Source organism: Rhinoraja longicauda, chromosome 32, assembly GCF_053455715.1.
Source record: "Rhinoraja longicauda isolate Sanriku21f chromosome 32, sRhiLon1.1, whole genome shotgun sequence".
NCBI classification, from domain to species: Eukaryota; Metazoa; Chordata; class Chondrichthyes; order Rajiformes; family Arhynchobatidae; genus Rhinoraja; species Rhinoraja longicauda.
Genome location: NC_135984.1, coordinates 11721124 through 11739533, shown reverse-complemented (window position 1 = coordinate 11739533; position 18410 = coordinate 11721124). Strand labels below are relative to the sequence as shown.

Genomic DNA, 18410 nt, shown 5'->3' with positions numbered 1-18410 from the left:
ACAGCTGTGTTCAAGTTGGCAGGAAAATGTGTCGAGTGCAGTATGGGGCAGAGTACATGGGTGATGGCATGGGTGCCATTTCAGTGTTAGTTTCAGGAACAGTTTGCAAATGAAATGGTCACATGGGGTGGTCGGATGGAGAATTAATAGTTGTGGAGGTGAGATGAGGGAAGGTTTGACATTGGAGACATTAGGAAGTGGGGTGGGGATTTTGGAGATTTGGCTATTGGATGTAGTTTAGCTTTGGGGGAGTGGAACAGCTGAGATTTTCAAAGTCAGGGAGGCTTTGCAGCTGCATGTTACATTCTGGGGTGTAAAGCTTTTCAATGGGGTTTGATGTTAGGTCCTGGAAAGGGGAAATAAGTTGTTGGTAGCTTAACCTTGATATGTTAAACTGCTGGAGATCTCATTGATGAAGATTAGGACATCGGGATCAGCCATTGCATTTAGGCGAGCAGAGGTATAGCTGCACAGTTACATTTTGGGCAATTTAGCTGCAAGGTGTTAAGAAATGGAGCTTCAAATGAGATTACTGTAGATTTAGCCACACAGTAAAATAGATATGGGCAGATTTGTCATTGAATGTCGAGGGTTCAACTGTGGATTAACTCACGATCTGTTAAACAACTCGATCTGTTAAGCCACATATAAGGAGGCAGAGGGGGAATTGGTCTGAAAAAGCCACAGGTATGGGGATCGGCCTGTCAATGGCCTGTATGGTAGGTCACAGGGATGGGGGAATATTGTTACCTCTGGTGTGTGTGTGGGGGGGGGAGGGGAGTGACCCGAAACGTCACCCATGCCTTCTCTCCTGAGATGCTGCCTGACCTACTGAGCTGTTCCAGCATTTTGTGAATAAATACCTTCGATTTGTACCAGCATCTGCAGTTATTTTCTTACATAACCAGTGTGTAAGGGATGTTGTATGTTGTGTATGTTGGGGGAGCTGTCAGCAGCAGATGCAGGGAAAGAGCTGCAGAGGATGGTCGGAAAGTGGAGGGTGGTGGTTGTCAGCTGCGGTTGGGTGGGGTGGGGGCTTCGGGGGGAGTAATGATGGGGGGGGGGGGGGTGTCCGGGGGAGGTGGTTGAATGAGCCATGGAGGGGGCTCCAGGGGAGGGGAGGGGGCGGGATGAGTTGAAGGGGGTTCCAGGGGAGGAGGGTTGAGCCGGGTAGAGGGTTCCAGGGGAGGAGGGTTGAGCCGGGTAGAGGGTTCCAGGGAGGGGGGTTCCAGGAGAGGGGGGTTGAGCCGGGAAAAGGGTTCCAGGGGAGGGGGTTGAGCCATGAAGGGGATTCCAGGGGAGGGGGGTTGAGCCATGAAGGGGGTTCCAGGGGAGGGGGGTTGAGCCGGGTAGAGGGTTCCAGGGGAGGGGGGTTGAGCCGGGTAGAGGGTTCCAGGGGAGGGGGGTTGAGCCGGGTAGAGGGTTCCAGGGGGGGCGGGATGAGTTGAAGGGGGTTCCAGGGGAGGGGGGTTGAGCCGGGTAGGGGGTTCCAGGGGAGGGGGGTTGAGCCGGGTAGAGGGGCTCCAGGCTGTGGGGTGATGAGCCGCCTCCGCTCCGGGCCGCTGCTCCAACCGCCGGCGGTAACATAGCAACCGTGCGCCGCTTACCTGAGCTGAGGCACGGGCCGGAGAGAGGTGTCTACAATAGACCGTGCACGGTGGCCGGGCTCCAGCGCCCTCGGGGCCACGGCCAGGCCAGGCCAAGCGACGCCAGCCCCGCTCCGCCACCACTACCTCCCTAACGGGATAACTGTGGATCAGACGACAACAACAACAACTGCACCAACTACTTCCGGTGCCGCAACTCAAACGCCCGCCCCCAACTCCGGCCTCTGCGTCCATTGGACAAAGCTCCTGTCAGTTACCTTCACCCCGTGCTCTGTATGGTTCGCATAACTGTCAATCAAGTTCGTGGTGTTCCCGCCCTCCATTTCCGGCCCTAGGCGTCATGAAAACCATTACGCAAGCGCGATGGAGCCTGCTGGGAGTTGTAGTTTCCTCATTGGAAATAACTTGGGATGGGATAGTGTAAGAAAATAACTGCAGATGCTGGCACAAATCGAAGGTATTTATTTCACAAAATGCTGGAGTAACTCAGCACGTCAGGCAGCATCTCAGGAGAGAAGGAATGGGTGATGTTTCGGGTCGAGACCCTTCTTCAGACTCATTCAGATGGGCTAGATAGAAAAGCAGCTTGCAACCCAGTGGTATGAAGATTAATTTTTCCAACTTCAAGTAACCCTTGCTTTCCCTTTCTCTCCGTCCATTCCCCACAGCCTAGTTCTCTGGCTAGTTTCACCGTCCTCCTGATTAATTTTACAATAGAGAGCATATTGACTGGTTGCATCACGGACTGATTTGACAACTTGAATGCCCGGGAGTGAAGAAAACTGCAAAAAGTTGTGAACACTGCCTCGTCCATCATGGGTTCCGCCAGTCCCGCTGAATTACTTTAGTTTTTTGTGTCTATCATGGGTTCTGACCTCCCCACATATTAGTCAAGTGTCTAACAAAGTAAATAAAACTCGGCCTTCTTAAAATAAATTTTCATGCATGTAGTTCATCCGTCAAAGAGAGAGCCTACAAGTCTTTGGTTAGGCCCAAATTGGAGAATTGTGGAGCCCAGATGGGATCCTTTCACAACAAGAACATGATCACCCTGGAGAAAGTACAACGCTGAGCAGCCCGTTTTGTATGTAATGACTACAAGCGCAAATCAAGCGTGAATAATATGCTGATTTCTCTCAGATGGGATACCTTAGCTCCACAGAATCAGGCTCAGACTTATTGCAATTTACAAGGAGATTCACAAAATCACGCCATCAAATCCTCATCATCCCAGAGCACCAACTGCCAGGAAACAAGACAAAATACCGGTCCCTACATCATCAACTCACTAAATTTCAATAAACTTTGTTACCAATATTCCCTTTACCCAAGGACGATAAGGGAAGGGAACCAACACACGTGCTGCTCCCGATGTTAAGTCATTTAAAAAGGGGATTGAGCAACTAGATCTCCTCAACTTGGTCTACTCACTCCGACCTGCGCGAGATCACCACTTATGCGGTGTTTGCGCAGTAATCAACCAGAACCAGAACCATCAAAGGGGATTTACAGGAATCGCTGCCTCAAAAAGGGCAGCTAGCATCACCAGAAACCCACACCACCCTGGCCACACATTCATTTCACTCCTGCCATCGGGAAGATGATATAGGAGCCTGAAAACTGTAACATCCAGGTTCAAGAACAGTTTCTTCCCTACAGTCATCAGGCTATTAAACACCTCAACCTCCAAATTAACTCTGAACTACTGATTTGGCATCATTGGTTTTGTCTTTTTGTACTATTATTGAATTGAATTGGTTTTCTTGATTAGTACTAGGGTCAGAGATTATGGGGAGAAGGCAGGAGAATGGGGTTAGGAGGGAGAGATAGATCAGTCATGATTGAATGGCGGAGTAGACTTGATGGGCCGAATGGCCTCATTCTGCTCCTATCACATATGATATGGATTGAATTGAATACTTTTGTTTGAATTGAATTGATTATTTTTTATATGTATGTGTGTATATATATATGTATATATATATATATAGTTCAGTGTGTGTGGGTATATATATATACATATATGCACACACTGAACTTTTTTTCTCATTTATTATATTATTTACAGTGTACTATGTTCACATATTCTGTTGTGCTGCTGCAAGTAAGAATTTCATTGTTCTATCTGGGACATATGACAATAAAACACTTCACTCTCTTATGCCTCGTTGTTATCTCCCCCTTAGCTAACAATGAACCAATCTACTTTTCCTTGACCAGCGTCTGCTTTGATCTGTCGTTTTCACATCTTACCCTTCGGGATCTCTAGTTTCTCTCTCCCCTGAATCTCAGTCTTAAGAACGGTCTCGACCCTCCAGAGATGCTGCCTTGTCCCACTGAGTTACTCCAGCATTTTGTGTCTATCTACAGATAGAAAGGGATTTGAGTGGGTGAACCCAGAAACATCCTGACAGTCTGGCTGCAAACCTTTCAGAATGCAAAAAGGAGTGTGCAAAACATTTAGTTGCAGAGGATTTAGCAGCTTGCACCCTACAATGCTGTTGTGGACTGAATCATTTTGCACTTGTCTAGAGTGCAAGGAGTGGTGAAAGCCAGGAGGAGGCACTGGCTCCCACAGAAGCGACTCCAACGTTGGAGCAGAGAAAATGCAAAACTACAACACCCAGGGAGCTTGATGAGCATTGCTCCTCCTTCATTTCCCAGCGTCATTCCCGCATCTAATTGCATCCACACTAGTTCTTCCGCTGAAGTAGGGAAGACTGTTCAAGCTCCGCTCTTGCAAACCCATCCCCGTTTATTTCTGTCAAACTCTGAACCACCACCTAAAACAACAGAACAATGCAAAATAATGGCATTTGCTGCGGCTTACCAGGCTCTTCGCGGAGATCCTTAAACGCAAAAGAGTGATTATGTTTTACTCTTTGCCTTTTTTATTGAAGGATGCCTTTTCCTTTCACTCCAAATAAATCCATCAATGAAGCATCCGACGCCGCGCGTTTGGCTTTCTTCTAAATCTCTCAATGTAGGTCGAGAGGGGGGTTGAATAAATATATTTTTTTGGAGGCAGCTGCTGTGCATTTGCACTTGCCTTTCTTGAGAGAGAAGAGAAGAAAGCGAGGCAGAGAAAGTGTGGTCGAAATGAAATCTTGTCCCGTTTCTCGTTTTGCGCTGCTGGCTTGCTCTTTGACTGTGTGGCTGCTTTGCAATGGAGAGCCGTCTGGGATCAGAGTCCCTCTGAAAAACCACATCGGGACCTCCGGCAGGATGCCTAGAGCTGCTGATGGAACTGACCGGAGACAAAGTATCAATTTTATGGAAATGGTTGATAACCTCAGAGGGAAATCCGGGCAGGGGTATTATGTGGAGATGACAATAGGAACACCTCCTCAGAAGGTAAGAATGGGGGCTTTTGGTAATGTTTGAGATCAATAATGGCATCTGTTGTGTTTTCCGCATTAAATTGTGTCTAATAATAATGGCAATAACAGGTAATCATAGTATATAGTAATTATGCTGGATATATTTAATGTGAGTTGTAATTCCTATGGTAAATCATTTGTGTTCTCGGGCGATACCTTTCCTTTCCATCTTTTGTGAATTATACAGAATCGTACCTTTTTGTTTTGACAGTAGTACATATGGTTCCCATCTGCTTCTGGCATAAATGAGAGTGTAAGTCCAATCATTTTCTACGGTACCATGACATAAATCTCATCTGAACGCATCGTTGCGTTTCGTGTAGTGTGGCAAATGTGATACACAACATCTTTCCTTCCCTAAACACATTCTCAGAGAAGAAGCTTTTGGAAAATACTTATTCGTGTCAGTGTATCCCTTGTGCAGAAATGCTTCTTTTCTGAAAGTAGCATAACATTGACAAATAGATTTGGGAATAATTACACCACTGTTCTGCCCCATAATCAATGTTTGTATTGAACCAGCAATATGCTAATGTGCATTTAACTTCAATTACTGGGAAAAAAATCTGTAGTTACAATCTTTGTAAATTAATATAAAATCAAAATAAATGATCTGTCTAGATCAGTGTATCGTGCGATCCAAAAAGTAAAATGTACCCAAAACAAAGCAACAGAGTTGATGTTTAGAGGGCTGTCTGATATCCATCCTAGAGTCTGAGTTTAGGCCTCAGGGCTGCTCTATTGAGGAAAAGATTAAAGAAACAAGCCAGCATTCCTGTCACTGATTGCTATTCAGTCATTTCTGCTGGAGCTTGGAAGCAGGTTCAGATTGGCTGTTATTCTGTCACAGTTTATTTCAATGTCTAGTTTCCCATTTGAGGAATGTTTTGTCTCAATTCCCAGTTGTTTTGTGCTTTCTTATTGTAAATTTAACTTAATAGTTTCACTGTGATAACTTGTCATCCTTCAAATTACACCATCGCAGAGTTCATTTTAGAGTCTTCATTTTTTTGAGGAACAATGTATTTCATAAATTATCAGACCCCACACTTTAATCTATTGCTCGCAATTCCTTTATCGGGCCTATATCTGTGCCCATGTCTGTTTTAAATACACAGTCCATTTCTCTGTCAATGTGATGCCTGAATTCTTGATCTCATCCAATTTGGAGAAGTGGAAATCTTTCATGGGTCAAGAATGTTTAACTGTCATAGCTACCGGCAACAGAGCAATGAAATTCTTCCTTGCTGCAGCTTTATGGTTCCATTAATACAATAACACTCAAAATAAATATGCAGTAATCGATAAAACACTAAATTAATAATCAGTAATACCAGGTAACCAGACCATCATAATGCAAAAGCGAAGCAGGCAGTGCAACCAAAACAAAGACCACAGTGCATTATAGAAGGTAGACACAAAATGCAGGTGGTGCAACTCGGCAGATCCGGCAGCATCTCTGGGGAAAAAGGATGGGAATTATTGGTATAAACCAGCATTTGCAGTTCCTTTCTATACATCCACAGTATATATTACTGTTGTTGAGGAAGAGTTCTGGTTAGTATTGTACTGTATTCAAGAGTCTGATGATTCTGGGTAGAAGCTGTTGTTAAACTTTGAGGTTATGCTTGTCAGGCCCCCCCATACCTTCCTTCCGTTGGTAGTAGTGAAATGAGAAGATGACAGTGAACCCAGGCTGGCATTGGTCTTTGGTGATATTAGCTGCCTTTTTGAGGCAGCGACTCCAGTAAATCCCTTCGATAATGGGATTTCTACAAACAAATCATCTTCACACCGCATGCAAGTATAACAGTAGTTATCGCATTTATTTGCTTCCTCGTTTTCTTGAACTAAATTTCTCCTCCTGATCTCTCAAAAATGTTCCACAAAGTAGAATGTTGCCAAAAAAGTTTATTTTCTCTTATTGGTCTAATAGTTCTTGTATCCCTCACAAATATATCCGAGCGAGGCTTAGATCCTGCGTTCTTACCTGCTAGCAAAAATCAAACTGCTGGAGGAACTCAGTGAGTCAGGTAGCATCTGTGGAGGGAACTCATGAGGTGTTAGTTCGGGTTGAAACCTTTCTTCAAGAATGTAGAGGTGTAGATAGTGTAGGAAAGAACTGCAGATGCTGGTTTAAATTGAAGGTAGACACAAAATGCTGGAGTAACTCAGCGGGACAGGCAGCATCTCTGGAGAGAAGGAATGCGTGACGTTTCGGGTTGAGACCCTTCTTCAGACTGATTTCAGGGGAGTGGGTGGTACAGAGATAGAATGTAGTCGGGGATAGTAAGACTGGTGGGAGAACTGGGAAGGGGAGGAGATGGAGAGAGAGGGAAACCAAGGGTTACTTGAAGTTAGAGGTCAATGTTCATTCCGTTGGGGTGTAAGCTACCCAAGTGAAATATGAGGTGCTGTTCCTCCAATTTGCGTTGGGCCTCACTCTGACAATGGAGGAGGCCCAGGATATTCATTTGCACCTCCTTCAACCTCATCTACTGCATCCGCTGTTCCAGGTGTCAACTCCTGTATATTGGCGAGACCATGCACAGGCTCGGTGATCATTTCGCTGAATACTTCCGCGCAGTCTGCCTCAGCCTACCTGTTCTCCCGGTTGCTCAGCACTTTAACTCCCCCTCCCATTCCCACACTGACCTTTCTGTTCTGTTTTTGTCAGAGTGAGGCCCAGTGCAAATTGGGGTAACAGCAACTCATATTTTGCTTGGGTAGCTTACACCCCAGCGGTATGAACATTGACTTCTCTAACTTCATAGCCCTTGGTTTTCCTCTCTCTCCATCCCCTCGCCATCCCAGTTCTCTCACCAGTCTTACTGTCTCTGACTACATTCTATCTCTGTACGGCCCACTCCCCTGACATCAGTCTGAAGAAGGGTCTCGACCCGAAACCTCACCCATTCAATAGACAATAGACAATAGGTGCAGGAGTAGGCCATTCGGCTCTTCGAGCCAGCACCGCCATTCAATGTGATCATGGCTGATCATTCTCAATCAGTATCCCGTACCTGCCTTCTCCCCATTCCTTCTCGCCAGACATGCTGCCTGGCCCGCTGAAGTACTCTAGCATTTTGTGTCTACCTTAGAGGTGTAGACAGTTGATAGCAATAGGGTAAGGGAAAGATTGGAACAAGAGCTGGTGGTGGGATTGTGTTGAAGCTGTCAGAAATGTCAGAGAATAATGTGGTGGGCTGAAAGGTAAGGATGAGGGGAACCCTATCCTTGTTCTATTTGGCATGGGGGATGGGAGAGGAGCAAAAGTAGAATTGCAGGGAACAGAGAACAAACGGATGTCGTAGAAATAAAACCATCTACAACTGCGGGAAGAAAACCACAATTCCTGAAGAAAGAGGACATCTCAGATGGCCCAGAGTGAGAGGACTCATCTTGAGAACAGTTTCAACCGGGATGGTGAAACTTCAAGAAAGGAATGGCATCCTTGGTCCTTGCAAGAGACAGGGTGGGAGGTTGGCGAGATAGCTGTGGGGGCCAGTGATTTTGCAATGTCTATGATGGTCTGTCCTCTGAGTAGGAGACAGAGATTAAGAAAGGGGAGAGAAGTATCAGAGATGGGTCAGATTAATTCAAGGGCAGGGTGAAAGTTCATAAGATCATGTAATAGTAGAATTAGGCCATTCGGCCCATCATGTCTACTCTGCCATTCAATCATGGCTGATGTATCTCTCCCTCCTAACCCCATTCTCCGACTTTCTCCCCAGAACTGCTGACACCCAAGTTGGTGGTGAAATTGATAGATTCTGCACGGATGCAGGAGGCAATCACAATGCTGTCGACAGTGCAGTTGGAGAAAGAGTTGCGGAGTGGTGCCAGGTTATGTTTGGAACAAGGGGTGTTCGGCAAAGCTAATATGCCCAATGAAACGACAGGCAAAGCTGGGGCCCATGCAAGTTTCCAAGGCTGCACCTTTGACATGAAGGAAGTGTAGGGGATCAAAAGAAAAATTGTTGTGGGGCGATGGCAAGCCACTGCGAGGTGGCAGAGAATGTTGGTTGAGGACAACAGATTGGGTCTCTGTTCTGTGAACAAATGGAGGCCTTCCTAATGAGGAACGGGTGTGTAAAGGGAGTGGGCGTCCATGGTAAAGATGAGGTGTGTAGGAAGGACCAGCAGATGCTGGTTTAAATTGAAGATGGACACAAAAAGCTGGAGTAACTCAGTGGGACAGGTAGCATATCTTCCTTCTCTCCAGAGATGCTGCCAGGCCCGCTGAGTTACTCCAGCTTTTCGTGTAAAGATGAGGTGGTTGGCGCAAGTAATTGGAAGTTATTGAAGTGGGTGGAGAACGTGCGAGATGTCCCAGATATAGCTTAGACCCATCTGCTAAATTTCAGTTACACCTAGAAATGTAACAAATGGAATTCAGTCTGGCAGAGAAGAGGGCAAGTGAGGTAAGTAAGCACGTCATAAATAATAGGATACTGAGAAGTGTGGCAATAGAAATAAATAATAAAATAAGGAGCATTATGAAGGAACAAAAGGACCTTAGAATGAGTGGCCAGCAATATTTGAAAGTAACAGGACTAGATAAGGCAGACACAAGACACTCCAGACATTGGAATCTTGAGCAAACGACAAATTGCTGGTAGAACTCAGCGGGTCAGGCAGTGTCTGAAGATGGAACTGTCTGAAGAAGACTCCTGACTTGCAGTGTCCCCTTTGCATTTCCTCCTCCGATGCTGCCTGACAGCAGAGTTCCAGAACAGTTTTACGAGTGGATATGGCATTTCCGGGATACTTGCCTTTGATTAGCCTTAGCAGTGAATATGAGGGCAGAAGGTCATTGTAGAACTGTGACAAACAGCGGAGAGAGCACAGCAAGATATCGCGCATTCCTCTGGTCCTCACATTGCAGGAAGGGATATAATTTAGAACGGAGCATGCAGTAATGATTTACAAGAATATTGACAATGATGAAATCTTTAGCTCTAGAGAAAACAAGGATTGTTTATATTGCCTGCGGGGAGATTTAATTGAGGTGTATAAAATTATGAGTTGCCAAGGTAAAGTGGTAGTTCCCCATAACTAAAGATCAGGGGGAAAAGAGTTAAATTATTTGTCAGAAGAATTATAGAGGGAATGATGAGAATTTGTTTCCATCCGGAGGGAGCGGGTGTCTGAAAGGGCAATAGCGGCAGAACCTAAATAACATTTAAACAGCTCTTGAAATGCCAGAGCTGGGAAGTTGAAGCAGACAGAGTGTCACGTTCACAAGATCATAAGACATAGGAACAGAACCACGCCATTCAACCCATTGAGTCTGCTCATGGCTAATCTTTTTTTCCCTCAACCCCATTCTCCTGTCTTCACCCCATAATTCCTGACACCCTTACTAACCACGAGCCTATCAATCTCTGCTTTAAAAATACCCAATGACTTGGCCTCCACAGCCATCAGTGGCAATGAATTCCATTGATTCACCACCCTCTGGCGAAAAGAAAACCTCCTTATCTCCATTCTAAAGATACATCCTTTCATTCTGAGGCTGTGCCCTCTGGTCCTAGACTCTCCCGCTACTGGAAACATCCTCTCCACATTCACTCTATCTAGGCCTTTAATTACTCGGCAGGTTTCAATGAGATTCCCCCCCTCCCCATATCCTTCTAAACTCCAGTGAATACAGGCCCAGAGCCTTCAAATGCTCATCGTACATCAACCCAATCATCCCTGGGATCATGCTCTTAAACCTCCTCTGGACCCTTGGGACACCAGTGCATCCTTCCTCAGATATGGGGCCCGCCACCGTAGATACGATGGCCTGAACAGTTCCCTTCTGCATAATACTTTTTTAGGATGGTTGATTCCATGCCTATGGGCACATCCAAGAAGAAAGTTTCAGAATAACTTTCTCAGTAGTGACCACCCAGACCAACTTTGCTATATTCCTCTTTCGGAACATTGTAATAAGTGCTTCTTTGAATTTTGCTTTTCTATTTCACTTGAATGAAATAAATTTCCTCCTGGGATCTATAGAATTTTAAGAATGTATGTTTGTCATCGCTGTTTTTAGCCTTTTTGCCTCTAACGTGATTTCCCTGAGTTTTCTCAATGAAACATTTTACAGCTCAGACTGAAGATAGACACAAAATGCTGGAGTAACTCAGCCTTCTTTGGATAGAAGGAATGGGTGGCATTTCGGGTCGAGACCCTTCTTCAGACCACAGCTCGGGTTGTGTGAGTCTGTGGTATCTATCCGTCTACCACATGTATTTAATAATGCCTCTTGGGCCATAAGCCACCTTTTTGTCAGTAGACCAGTCAAGCAGTACAGAAATGGGCCGTTCAGCTCATCAAGGCTGTATTGACCAGTGAACAGCTATTTATACCAACCCCACATAAATCCCATTTTATTCTCCCCGTATTCCCACCAAAGCCCCTTCCTCTCATTCTCCCACCTTCATGCACACAAGGGTTAATTTACTGTGGCCAATTAACCTACCAACCAGCATGTCTTTGAAATGTGGGAGGAAACCAGAGCATTTGCAGTGAACCCATGTGGTCACTGGGAAATTGTGTGACCTCTATCAAGAATCAAGATTGAACTCACTGAAGCTGCAATGCTGTGGTATGTAATGCCACTATGCATTACATGGAAAATTACAGCACGTCATAATAAGTTACTGTTTTACCTGCAAGAACCCTTTAAAATCTCCAAAATAAGCCTCGCAATCTCTTTGAATCTGAAAAGACCTGCATGATTAGATGCCATCAACAATAGATTCATAGATTTAACCACAGTAAATGGATTGGATTGTCTTCCATGTACAGCTTGTGGCTTGAGATGCATGAGGAAAAGAAGGATGTGATATTCCTTGTAGGATTTTATACAATACAATACAATACAATATATCTTTATTGTCATTGTACAGGGGTACAACGAGATTGGGAATGCGCCTCCCATACGATGCAATAAATTAATTAGCTAGTCAGTATTAATTTAAACACCCCAATGAAACAAATTGTAACAGTTTTAAAACAGAATAAAGTGCAAGTAGATCTGTGCCGGATCACAGCAGGACCGGCTCATAGCAGCTGTGGCCCTGGGGATGAAGCTGTTCCTGAGTCTGGAGGTGCGGGCGTAGAAGGCCTTGTATCGTCTGCCCGATGGTAGAAGTTCGAACAGACTGTTGCAGGGGTGTGAAGAGTCTTTGTTGATCCTGGTGGCTTTTCTGAGGCATCGTGTGTTGTAGATGCCCTCCAAGGCTGGTAGCTGTGTTCCAATAGTTCTCTGAGCTCTATGGACTACCCGCTGAAGAGCTTTCCTCTCTGCCTCCGTGCAGCTGAGATACCACACAGGGATGCCATGTGTTAGGATGCTCTCTATGGTGCAGCGGTAGAAGGTCGTCAGCAGCTGTTGGGGTAGACCAGACTTTTTCAGTATTCTTTGGTAGAACAGTCGTTGCTGTGCCTTCTTGACCAGCGCAGCAGTGTTTTTTGCTGAGGTATTTCGAGGTATTGGAGCCTGTAGGAGGGATTTTGTTGTTATACCCGTACCCTGAACCTGGCTTTACTTGGGGCCCAGCTCAGATAGGCACGGACACAAAATAAAGGATCTCGTAGATCCGTCATCAGAGCCCCTGGAGGATTTGTCATGGGTGTGTGATTATGTCAGCAATGGTCAGAGGGTTCCATCAGTTGCATTGTTGCACGCTGCTGCATGCAGGTAGAGCAGGGGATCCTACTATTCATAATAGGGTATCTCGAGAGAAGCCCTATTTGGGGTGGTAAGCAGCTGGAAACATGAGAACTTGGCTGAAAAGATGTCTTTAATTGAGCGTTGATGAAACTGGCTGTTTTGTCAATGTAGTCAAAATATTTTGATATCTAGATTGCCGTGAAATTGAGTTTGACCTAACAGTTCTGAATTTGTCAGTGACCTTTGTAGACTTCATTTGGAACTAACCCAAGAATGGTTTGTTTAGTTTAGTTTAGAGGTACAGCATGGAAACAGGCCCTTCAGCCCATCGAGTACACGTCGACCATCGATCACGCTCGTTCTGTGTTATCCCCCTTGCTCATCCACTCCTCACACACCAGGGACAATTTACAAAGGCCAATCAACCTGCAAACCCGCACATCTTTGGGATGTGGAAGGAAACCGGAGCATCCGGAGGAATCCCACATGGTCACAGGGAGAAAATGCAAACTCTCTGCACAGGATCAAACCACGTCTTTGGTGCTGTGAGGCAGTAGCTATACCAGCTGTGCCACTGTGCTGCCTAAAATTCCTTGAACAAAATTGTGAAATATTTCCAAATGTGTTCATATTTGTCATTATTTTGCCAAAGGACAATAACTGAATGTTACCTTGAAAGACACAAAGGTATATTCAGTCATTGTATTAAACATTTTTGCATTTTGTAGCATTGGGGCCAGAGGGAACTGAACATCATGGAAGTGTTCTTCAACTATAAAATTATGAGAGGCTTAAATAAGGTAGACAGTCAAAATCTTTATCCCAGGGTGGAAATGTCAAACACTAGATGGTATAATTTTAAGGCGAGAAGGGCAAAGTTTAAAGGAGACTAGACTAAGGGAGGGGGGAGGGAGGGAGGGGAGGGGGATGGAGGGAGGAGAGGGTGCTGCACCAATGCAGGAGAGGTTTGGGCCCAATGTGTCCACTTGGTCTAGTCGTATTTAAAGACAAAACCAGTTGGTGTCACGCCATTCTTTCTCAGTTCACTTCCAATGAGAACCCGGCTGCAGGTAAAAAGGACCCTGTATTTTCCTGTTGTATAAACTGCATTTTCCGGTCCTGTTTGCATTTGCAGTGGTTGGGATCTCTTTCACTTACATTAGGACCCATACCGGGTGAAGAAAGAATGAGAAAATGGGGGTGTGGGGGAAGAACAATTCTCCAATAGGAAAAAGTGCCAGCTAGCTGCAAGGAGATATGTGTGCTGACTTTTTGGAGGGTTTTATGGAGTAGCAAAGAGATTCAATAAGGGTGCGCCGATAGCATTAGGTGGAATGGGGAGATGGGATAAAGAGTGCCAGTTGTAACTGTCGCAGTCGGAGAAATGTGTTAGGTTAAATTCAAATAGAAAATGATGCGGCAGCAAGCTTACTCTGGGGTGGGTTGGTAATGTATTAGGATGAAGAGGATACAAATCCTTGGTTCTACAGAGAATGGAAAAGTGTACTAAGATTTTGAGGAGATGAGAATGTCCATCAAATGATGAAATGGTGTTGAAATAGTTCACGGTGGGTTCACTTTGCCTATTATCTGAACCAAGCGCACAGATAATAATTGGATATGGAGCACTGCTCATTAGGGAGGCAGCCAGCCCATTGTTCATTTATTAACGTAAAGTGCAGCTAAAACACCATTACTGTTGTGGGTATCTTCTTGCGCTATTTCCTGCAGTAGTTTGCATGCAACCAATGCAATTCAGCCGGGCGCTGTGAAGCGGTGAGGATAGAATATACAGCGGAGGAACTGATGAGGTAACCTTTTGGGAAAGTGGTGTTCCGTTAAAAATCCAAATGGCATCCTTCCCATTTTTCTGATTAATATCTGTCAATTGTGAAATATCAGCATGTTTAAATTAAACAGGTGCTATCTTAAAAATAAATCTCCCATCTCTTCCCGCCACCAAGATTTCTCAACTCCCTTTCATCTTAATCAGTAGTACGATCACTAGGCAACACTTTAAATATTCCTCTGACCATCAATCTCCCTCCATAAATTTTAGCTCATTCAAAACACTGCTACCTGTGTTCTATTACCATTGTCCATTACATCTCTTACTGCAGCCCTATATTAACCAATGATCCACTGAATGTTACCATTTAAGTTATAGAGCATCGCGCAGTATAGCTTAATTACCTCTGCGTTTAAGTTGTCATTTGTTTTAGAGACTGTGCATCCTTTTTTCATTGGCCAGCTAGTGCTACTTCTCCAGATGGACAAGTGCAAAGAATACTTCTCAAGTTCCATGCTATGTAACAGAAGGAGGCCATTCAGCCCATCAAGTTAATGCTGACTCACAGCAGAGCAGTCCCATTAATAGCACCTCCTCCCTATTTCTGTGTTGCCCTGCAACTTCTCATCTCCTACATATAACCATATAACCATATAACAACTACAGCACGGAAACAGGCCCGTTCGGCCCTTCCAGTCCACGCCGACCACTCTCCCTGACCTAGTCTCATCTACCTGCACTCAGACCATAACCCTCTAATCCCCTCTTATCCATATACCTATCCAATTTACTCTTAAATAATAAAATCAAGCCAGCCTCCACCACTTCCACCGGAAGCCCATTCCATACAGCCACCACCCTCTGAGTAAAGAAGTTACCCCTCATGTTACCCCTAAACTTTTGTCCCTCAATTCTGAAGCTATGTCCCCTTGTTGGAATCTTCCCCACTCTCAAAGGGAAAAGCCTACCCACTTCAACTCTGTCCGTCCCTCTCAAAATTTAAAAAACCTCTATCAAGTCCCCCCTCAACCTTCTACGCTCTAAAGAATAAAGACCCAACCTGTTCAACCTCTCTCTGTAGCTTAAGTGCTGAAACCCAGGCAACATTCTAGTAAATCTCCTCTGTACCCTCTCCATTTTGTCGACATCTTTCCTATAATTTGGCGACCAGAACTGCACACCATACTCCAGATTCGGCCTCACCAATGCCCTGTACAATTTTAACATTACATCCCAACTTCTATACTCGATGCTCTGATTTATAAAGGCAAGCATACCAAATGCCTTCTTCACCACCCTATCCACATGAGATTCCACCTTCAGGGAACAATGCACAGTTATTCCCAGATCCCTCTGTTCCACTGCATTCCTCAATTCCCTACCATTTACCCTGTACGTCCTATTTTGATTTGTCCTACCAAAATGCAGCACCTCACACTTATCAGCATTAAACTCCATCTGCCATCTTTCAGCCCACCCTTCCAAAAGGCCCAAGTCTCTCTGTGCCCAAGTCTCTCCATGCCCATTGACTCCCCTTGTTTCTTTAGGGATAATAAGCTACAGTTAACCTACCAGCACATCTTTGGAATGTGGGTAGAAACAAGATCACTCAGTTTGGTGATACACACACGCGCATACACACGCATGTACATAGATATGTATAGATATATGTGTGTGTGTGTGTGTGTATATATATATATAGATTGTTTTAAACAGGCTAACTCCTGGAAGTGCAGCTAATTTGTTGGAATACTAACAATGGACCACTCTGCTGTGGAGAGCTTTGTCTTCTCACCCAACACTGCACTCGTTCACTTTCCAATTTGCATTTCCATCTGACGTCAAGAAGATTTGGAAAACCTGCTGGATATTCCCCCCCCCCCCCCCCCCCCCCCCCCCCCCCTGGAAGATTTGGGGAAATTGTGAGGGAGAGATGAGTAAACTCAAGGGCAGCCAGGGACTGAATCAAGGACATCCTGGCTTGTTCAGAATACCCAATGCCATTGACATTATCTAGTATATGCATTGGAGGATTAATCATGGGGAATGCATAACCAAGCACGTCTAATCAATCTAATCCTGTTGTACTGCATTTCCAGAAGTCAACCTGCTAGCTGGCACTTCACTACATAAAAATCATTTACCATTGTTAGTATACCAACGAATTAGCTGCATTTCCAGGAGTTAGCCTATTTAAAACAAATAAATATTTATTGCTCAGATCTATCTGTGATCCTTCAAACGACAGAACGGTATGTGCTGCTGGAGAGCCATCGTGTAAAGCGCTGAATGCAAACGTTGGTACTGCTTGAGCACTGCAAACATTTTCTTGTGGCCAAGAGAAGAAAAATAGTTTTCGATCACAGGCAGCTCTTTGTAGAACCACCCCCAATTCCCCAAACAATAAACTAAAAGGGACCTGAGGGAAGGTTCACAATGTGAGACATATCAAGGCTGGCAAGATAACAGGATAAATTGTGAGGGAAATCAAGATGGATCAATTAGGTGATTCCAACCATGTTATTAAGCTGGGAAGAGTGCAGAGAAGATTTCCGAGGACGCTGCCAGGACTTGAGGGCCTGAAGTTAGGCAGGCAAGGACTTTATTCCTTGGGGAGCAGGAGTCTGTGGGGTGATCTAAGAAAGGTGTTTAAAATCTTGGAATACATAGGATGAATGCACAGAATCTTTTATCCAGGGTAGGGGAATCAAGAGCCAGAGGACACGAGTTTAAGGTGAGAGGGCCAAGATTTAATAGGGACCTCAGGGGTCACTTTTTCACACAGAAGGTGGTGGGTAAATGGAATGGGGTGCCAGAGGGGGTAGATGAGGCAACTAGTTCCCATCTCTAGTTTTTTTTCTCCTCTGACTCGTAGCCTGAAGAAGGGTTCCGACATCAAACGTCACCTATTCCCTTTTTCCAGTGACCTGCTGAGTTATTCCAGCACTTTGTGTCTATATTCTGCAAATATATGCGTTTGAACTGGCAGGTTTAGAGGATTATCCCCAAAGAGGAATCAGAAGTGGTTCGGGGAGGCATTTCCAGAGGTTGGGCACTGAAGACTCAGTTGCTGATGGGAAGCAAATTCCCAAATGTGCAAGAGGCAAAAATTGATTTAGAGCAGTGGGTGCAAGGCTGGAAATGAAAAAAACCCCAGTTATGTTCTGTTTACCACCACAACTCATTGTATATTTTTATTTTGGTTTCCAATAGTGTGTTTGCCTGCACAAGATTCAGTTGTGCTTTGAGTCATGATACAGGAAGAATGTTTTTGAACTGTAGAATATTTCAAGTGTGATGTTTATGTTTCCATTATCGCTGATGCTGCAATTTAAAGTAATGATTTTGGTAATGTCTTAAGTGTCTATTTTTCCTCGAGTGTATTAGCGTCAGGGTAGCATGAAAAAAATCCTTCGAGCAGAAAGAATGTGAAAGTGGTTTCTGACACGCAAGAAAGCTTGTGAGATATTTAATCAGAGGTGCATACTTTTATCTCCGTTTTCCCATCTCCAAATCCCCTCCAAAGCAGCGAGTTAATTTTCAGTTTCCGTGGCTATCTCTCTGCCATCTGTTGCTTTTGCTCATTGGTCATTGATCAAATGCTTTTATTGTATCGCAGAAATTTAGAAATTGGACCAAGACCGCTCAACACATTATGTCTGTGGCATCCGAAAATGGGCTTTGGACTAATCTCATGTCAATCTTAGTTTGCTGTCCTGCAGGTTTTGCTTCTACATCTGTTTTGTTTAGTTTAGTTTAGAGATACAGTGCAAAAACAGTCCTTTTGGCCCACCGTGTCTACACCGACCAGCGTCCTCCGTATACCAGCACTATCCTACACACTAGGAACAAGTTACAATTATTACCGAAGCTGATTAGCCTACAAACCTGTATGTCTGTGGAGTGTGGGAGGAAGCCGGAACACCTGGAGAAAACCCATGCAAATCATGGAGAGAACGTACAAA

The 18410-nt window shown here is 44.8% G+C and overlaps 2 protein-coding genes across 2 annotated transcripts in view; one reads left to right on the top strand and one right to left on the bottom strand.

Annotated features, from left to right (window-relative positions):
* The window catches only part of cep164 (centrosomal protein 164), a 161332-nt gene extending 159582 nt beyond the window's left edge, over positions 1–1750 (bottom strand). The window contains exon 1 of the mRNA XM_078426641.1: positions 1608–1750. The gene's annotated coding sequence lies outside the window, so the exon portion shown is untranslated. The remainder of the gene's footprint in view (positions 1–1607) is intronic.
* A 2567-nt stretch (positions 1751–4317) lies between these two features.
* bace1 (beta-secretase 1) overlaps positions 4318–18410 on the top strand; it is a 131189-nt gene continuing 117096 nt past the window's right edge. The window contains exon 1 of the mRNA XM_078426675.1: positions 4318–4961. Within this exon, the coding sequence (XP_078282801.1) occupies positions 4707–4961 (255 nt within the window). The 5' untranslated portion in view covers positions 4318–4706. The remainder of the gene's footprint in view (positions 4962–18410) is intronic.